Below are 6,812 nucleotides of genomic sequence, written 5' to 3'. Positions count from 1 at the left end.
TACTGTACCCGCTACAACCATACAGTACAGTATAGTACAGTACAGTACAGTACTGTACAGTACTGTATGCAGTATCCACTGTACACTGTACACTGTACATACAGCATCGCTCTTTCTTACCACACTCATACTGATGGTCTACTGAGGCCTGGAATGAGTTACTGGAATTCGTAAACAAATGGTGATAGCAAGCTGGACTGGACACTGTACAGTATAATAGTGTTTAGTATACCTGGACGCTGCTCATTCTTGTTGAATCATGAGAATTGTATATAACATCTTCGATCCTTTCGACAGCCATTTGAAGTAGTCAAATTACAAGCTATCCTTATTTCCTTTAGAATGAGTATGAATTGCATACCTTCCATATCAGAGATTACAACAATTCAAGAAGGTACAGTATCGTAAAATGACTGCACACTGTACAGCAATATTGATTGATTGTCCATTGAATTGGTGCACATTGCGCATTACGCTGATGACTCTCGATGGCTACGTACATTTTGACTACTTGTTCGCCTAGAGTACAGTTAGTGACAGTCGATTCTTGCTATTTACAAACATCTTGCAAAATGGTGCATCATACGCGTAGACAGCATAGATTGCACTTTATTATGACTGCTAACGAATCATTGCAACAAGCTAGTGGAATCCTCGTGCATATTGGTTGACTAGCTGCAACTTACTGTACGTAGAATACTCTACAACTAGCTCACTCACTTATTCGTATTCTAGTCAGGCCACGCTCTCGCTGCGCTGGACGTTATTGTCAAATTAATGATCAGTTTTTGCCAATAGATACACACGTAAAAACACCAAAACATTTTCATGTAATACCACTTGCTACCTATTCTTTTATGAACCAATGAACTTCGTGAATATGCGAACTGATACACAGGCAGAAAATGGACCAAGTTATTTCTTATAATATCGAGATAGATATTCTATATCTAGATAGAGATGAATCATAGCGATATCACTTCGAAAGAATTTTTTGCACTGTATAGTAGCTTAAGACTGTACGTAGTTTATTGTGTGAGTGATTGCGGAAAATTAATAGGATGATAGAACTTGCCAGTATTAATTTAGTATAGGTATCAAACATTTCTAGAGCATCTGTTAATGTCTCGTCATAGTGCTTACGAATTAGACAATCTTTCAACATCTTAACTACATTTGATGCGGATTGTACCGATTTAAATCTCTTTTATGTATTCAGATATAGGGATTATTTTGATTGTCCTGAATCAGCCTGTAACTTGCAATGCAAGTTTATACGAGCGTGAACGCCATCTTCTAACAACGTTGATGCGTAAAGGTATACGCGTACAGACTTACATCTTTGATCTACAATAGATACAAGTACTTTTGAAATTTCACATGAGGAAGGCTATCATATACATAACTTACTTTAATCTCTCTTGTATTACGTAATATAATTTTCTGACTGCATGTACAGTAGATCATAATACTACTCATATTGAGTTCAACTCTAGACAGGAAGGCACGATGATATCTATAGTTTTACCAGTATTCAGATATTGTAGTAAAACTAATATTATGATGTCCTATAACATAATTTCACATTTTGCAGCTAAACTGACTGTATGCGCAGATGGTGGGGCCAATTACGTATTTGAGTTACTCGATGATGACAGAAATAAGTGAGCTTAGTAATAATTTGAATAGTTTGAACTCTATGTAAAGATCATATTCTATAGCGTATCCGTTGTAAATTGGTGGTGTACTTTACATTGTATCTACTTCAGAGCTTTAATATACTTTGTAATTAAGGTATATTCCAGATGTCATCTGTGGAGATTTAGATTCCGTCAATTCGAATGCCCAGAACTACTATAAGGACAAGGTTAGCATCTGCAATATCGTATACAATAATTAAAACTTTTAATATCCATGAAGTACTACATTCGCCTGAATCATACAACTTGAAATAGGGTACTATCATTGTGCACAAGAGTGACGAAGATGAAAACGACTTCTTGAAATGCCTAAGACTTGTTTTACAGACAGAGCCGTATCGTAACATTCAGGTTATTTTGGATACTTTTATCATACTGCATATTCGCATAGATATAATTCACTAAGCAAAGTTACGATCATCCAAACATTGTACAGTATTTCAATCAGGTTTACGTCATTTGACTAATGTATCAAAAAATAATTCAAATTTCAATTTTTATGTCTGGTCCTGGATAGCTAGTGAGCAACTAAAATTTCGATATAACTTATACGTTTAATGTACTGTAGTGCGATTACATTATAGCGCTAGGAGCAGTGCATGATCGGTTTGACCAAAGTATGGCATCCATCCATGCCCTGTATGTAGCTGCGAAGATCAGTCGGATTCAAATAATCCTGCTGTCCGTCAAATCATATATCTGCCTTCTGACTCCAGTATGAATATACACGTATAATGTTTTTGCTATTTGCTTGCGGGGGTTATCAATACTGATATTTTAATCTTATATTATGTAGGGTCAGCATAAAGTCCTAGTTAATACTGAAATGGAAGGTAATTGGTGCAGCTTGCTTCCAATTGGTAATAAATGTAATAATTTAAGAACTACCGGATTGAAATGGAATCTCCCAGTTGGTTAGTGTTGTCCCTATCGATATCAGTATTCGATGTAAAACATGCTTTATCCCATCAAATAATAACACTATTTGATCAATTTCGCTGATTTGCCCTAACAAAATATATAATCGCCATTTCGTTGGTTTTGCAATTGTAATAGAGGGAATCGAATTTGCGTTTGGTAGCTTGATAAGTACTTCAAATGCTTTTGACGGATCTAACGAAGTTACAATCACAACTGACGATAACGTTATTTGGTCCATGGAGATAAATTATACTTTAAATTAGATTCTATGCTGATACATTTAGTAATAATGAAACTATCCGGCACTCTCATCATTATTTATTTGCTATGCTACTGAAAACGGAAGTATTTATCAATCTGATATTTCTTGAATTTTAAAATACCCACTCTATTTGTAACTCTGATAGTACATTTCAATTACACTAACAATTCAACATCCTATGTGGTATGTTAATAACGCTTTATTAGCCATACGTTAAGTTTACAGCAAGCACAGAAACAATCCATTCATTTCTCGCTATAGGCGACATACGATTCAGTTGATTAACTTCCACTGTTGAAAAGGAAATATTTCATAATAAGCTGAATAAAAAACGACCAGATATTGTCAGTATCTGAATCAATGAGAAAATTTGTACTTACACGATGATGTTATTGATGGGGATGTGGATCAACTTAACGAAAAAGCCTATAAATCCCATAATTCCAAAACCGATAGCCGTGGCAAATGCAATCTTTTGAAATTCTGTTTTATTTAGCGCGTCCATCCGTAGTAAATATGTAAGACAAAACGTTCCAATAGTGGTTATCAAGTATATCAATATATATACTCGTATTGTAGGTACAAGGCATAATTTAAAAAAGCATGAGCAAGAAGCAATCGATCGAACGTACGATATATCAGTAATCATGATCAATTTTTTAATTCTATTATCTATCATGTGATATCATCTCAACTAGAATACAGTCTGTAGGTAATTATGTACGAGGTCAGTAAATCTAAAGCGTTTATACTACAACTTATCAGAGTCGTTACACTACTAGAGGGTAAACAGTGTTGTCCTATTTTCAGTGTCCATGAACGTACTGTCTAATATGGTAGCTAGTTACATGACAAATCTGACGTGACTGTTTCACTGTCAATTAAGTTTAAAACTTGAGATTGACAGTACAGTATAGAGCGTTTTTAAAGCATTTGTCGAGTTTATTGAAAAGACATAGTAACAGGAATTGTTAAGCATTATTCTTCTATTGGCGGCAATAAGTTTGGTATATCTGAAACTCTTGACTGGCTTATTGTAATTATTGCGTAACTTTAGCTAGCATGGTGATTTAAAATCATCCTAATTTATTGATAGCGAATTAAGTATGCCATCGATATACTTAATAACTTGCAGACATGGTAACAAACTATTTGTAATAAGTATGAGGCAGTCTGATTCTATATTTATTTTTAGTAACCTGTTTGATATGTTTGTGGATACTATGATCAACAATGCTGGTGATCATACGTCCTACCGAGTTACCGACATAAATAAAATTTGATCGAATCCAATAGCCATAACTAAGTTTCTACAATTCAATTGGATTTGATCCATAAAATCTTAATTGTATTACTTTGTTAGAACAGGTTGTATCAATGTATGGGTATTGAATAATTCCTTCTTCAAACCTTTTTACGGTACTGTACAGAAAGCACATAAGGCAAAAACGGAAGAATTTGTATCATACGCTTATTTTTCAATGGATGTTGAATGGCCTCTCATCACAACATAGAGTAGATTATTAAGAACGTAGCATACTACAGTATAAAGTGTAGTTTCAATACAATGCGAATAGCAACACCGTTGAATAACGATGGAAGAAAAACTGTTTTAATCACGACTAACCAATTTGATAGTCACAATGCTATGATGACTACGTAGTAGAAGACAAGAAAGCGTACATTTCCTATGTCCAGTGTATCTGTATACTGTACGCTTATTCTGTAGATATAAAATGATGGTACTTTTATTTTGTCATGACGATCCAAACTAATTTAAAATACTGATAAAAGGTGTGACATACTGGCCAGATTAAATGATTCATTATAATCTCGTACATTACAGAAAAATAGAGATTGTTATCATTTTACAGGCAGAAGATGATTTTTACGTTTATGTAACATGCAAGTCGAATGGAATATTTAATTGAACTAGGCAATAAAGGCCTGTTGAAGTTATTCATACCTTTTCGGTCAGGTTTAGTGCATCGTTTGACTAAACGAACAGAATCCTTTACAAACACTTTTAGTGGGTCAACTAAAGTCGTTACTTGGTCCATTATTGGGCTATTTGGAAATGATGAGAAAAAAAATTGGTAAGCTAAACAACATCATCTTGCATGAATGACGAAGGAATCGATCCATATCCAGGCAGTAATCCTATACTGTGCTGTACGTCTTGAATAGACATGTCCATCTTTAGCTACATTTACTAAGACAAAAGTACACCGAAAATGCCGATTGAGGCTAGATAATACGGCAAAAGATTTAGTGCGGCCTACCTTGATCGGTTAAAGCTTGAGAGAATCAGCAAGACGCTTGTGGTATTTGTTCAAAAAGATCCAACAACAGTGGCGACGGTGGTTGTTATACGTACAGTACTGTACTACAGTACTAAAACTGGACAGTACTGTACCGTACTCCTACAACAGTACTGTCCACCCACTGTTCGCTACAGTGTACAGTATAGTACCGTACTGTGCTGATGAGTAAATACTGTACTGTAGTTCTGTAAAAAGAGAAGGGTTGAAATAAAATACAGTACAGTATAGTGCAGTACTGTACTGTACTAGGCCACAGCGTGGATTTGGCCGTTTCCGCCTTGGTTGTTCCTTCCATCCGTCACCGTTGGCAGGGCCTGTAATCATAGACGGTACCGTACCAAGACTACAGTACAGTGTACTGTAGTCTTCTTGAAACTCTGTAGGGAAAAGTAAAGGTACTGTAACGTACATACAGTACAGTACAGTACTGTATGACTGTAAATCTGCTGCATGTACTGTACTGTACTGTACTGTACGTACAGCAGGTAAATCATGGCAGAATTTCAAGAAAACTGGTTCCAATTTGTCAATTTTGTTGTTGAGATTCTGGGTGGTAGTAGGATCGAATGTCAATTAAATAATTGAATTGTATAGTTTAAGAATACATCCAATTTTTCTGCTCTGATTTTTTTGTCTATAATCTTTGGGCAGCGAGAAATAACTCAATCATATCAGGTCATTTTGGGATACTTTCATAGTCTTCGTCGTACGTGTCATTCGCATCATCGCTCGGTACTGCGGCGCAACCACAATCAATCTTCAATGATACAGTGTACAGTACTGTACTGTACTGTATGTACTGTACACTGTACTGTACAGTGTACAGTACTTACAGTACTGTACTTTCTATTTAGAAAGTTCCGCATGCAGTAACTTTGCAAAGGTAAGCTGGCATTCTATTCTACTGTATAGAACGCGCGATGCGAATGAAACATAATGCCACGAAAGTATCCAAAATAACCGGATATCTGTCGCTAGTTCTCGTTACCCAAGAATCATCAAAGCGTATCATTTTCATCTTAGCGATCACAAGCAGTAACATTTTACCTACTGTATTCTTAAACTATATCATTCAATGATGAAAATATTTATAATCGACAATACTACCACCCAAAATTTCAACAACAACGTTGATTCGTTAAGAGTCAGCTTGTGGCCAGTTTTCTTTCATTTCTGGCGAGTACAATGTACAGTACATTGTACAGTACTGTACAGTACGTCGAGTGGATCAAGCGCTGATGCGCTGCAGTGTGCGTACGGTATGGCTGAAACTTGAGGTATGGTACATACTGTACTGTACATTACCCGTTTTCATTCAAACCAACTACTTCACCTGGTAATGGAGGTTTCGGTTCATCAGACATTTTTACCAAATGCCTACCGGTAGTTCATACTAGTTCATGCTGTGCGCGTGCGTTTATACGGTACTGTACAGTGTACTGTACACTAATAATTGTAAAAGAGAGAAAAGAAAAGAAAACCTGTACACTGTACACTGTACAGTACAGTACACTGAACCAGCCTGAACACGAACTGCAGTACTGTACATACGCACACTCGCAGAGCACAGTAGGCTACCGTGCAAAAGTAATTGCACACTTACAG

At 36.0% G+C, this 6,812-nt stretch overlaps 2 protein-coding genes across 2 annotated transcripts; one reads left to right on the top strand and one right to left on the bottom strand.

The window, feature by feature from the left end:
• Positions 1 to 1,563: 1,563 nt before the first annotated feature.
• On the top strand, positions 1,564 to 2,884 carry TRIADDRAFT_31222 (uncharacterized protein; the record flags this gene model as incomplete). Its single annotated transcript, XM_002116578.1, has 6 exons — positions 1,564 to 1,664; positions 1,795 to 1,867; positions 1,956 to 2,051; positions 2,269 to 2,415; positions 2,497 to 2,610; positions 2,759 to 2,884. The coding sequence occupies 6 exons, from the start codon at positions 1,564 to 1,566 to the stop codon at positions 2,882 to 2,884; spliced, it is 657 nt and encodes a 218-aa protein (XP_002116614.1).
• A 185-nt stretch (positions 2,885 to 3,069) lies between these two features.
• TRIADDRAFT_63141 (uncharacterized protein) lies at positions 3,070 to 5,195 on the bottom strand. Its single transcript, XM_002116507.1, has 4 exons — positions 5,166 to 5,195; positions 4,850 to 4,950; positions 3,264 to 3,366; positions 3,070 to 3,174 (listed from the first exon to the last, which is right to left on the bottom strand). Exons 2-4 carry the CDS (start codon positions 4,941 to 4,943, stop codon positions 3,165 to 3,167), a joined length of 207 nt encoding a protein of 68 aa, XP_002116543.1. The 5' UTR covers positions 4,944 to 4,950; positions 5,166 to 5,195; the 3' UTR covers positions 3,070 to 3,164.
• Between the last annotated feature and the right edge of the window lie 1,617 nt (positions 5,196 to 6,812).

The sequence above is a fragment of the Trichoplax adhaerens genome, genomic scaffold, assembly GCF_000150275.1.
Source record: "Trichoplax adhaerens TRIADscaffold_16 genomic scaffold, whole genome shotgun sequence".
Classification (NCBI taxonomy): Eukaryota; Metazoa; Placozoa; class Uniplacotomia; order Trichoplacea; family Trichoplacidae; genus Trichoplax; species Trichoplax adhaerens.
Note: the sequence above shows the minus strand (reverse complement) of the source record. Positions and strands in the feature narration are given on the sequence as shown.

Bases quoted from the DNA above. Each gene is read 5' to 3' on its own strand.
- TRIADDRAFT_63141 (XM_002116507.1), bottom strand. From the start codon at position 4,943: ATGGACCAAGTAACGACTTTAGTTGACCCACTAAAAGTGTTTGTAAAG. The intron at 3,367-4,849 runs GTATGAATAACT...TAAATAAAACAG, and splicing joins CACTAAACCTGACCGAAAAG to AATTTCAAAAGATTGCATTT.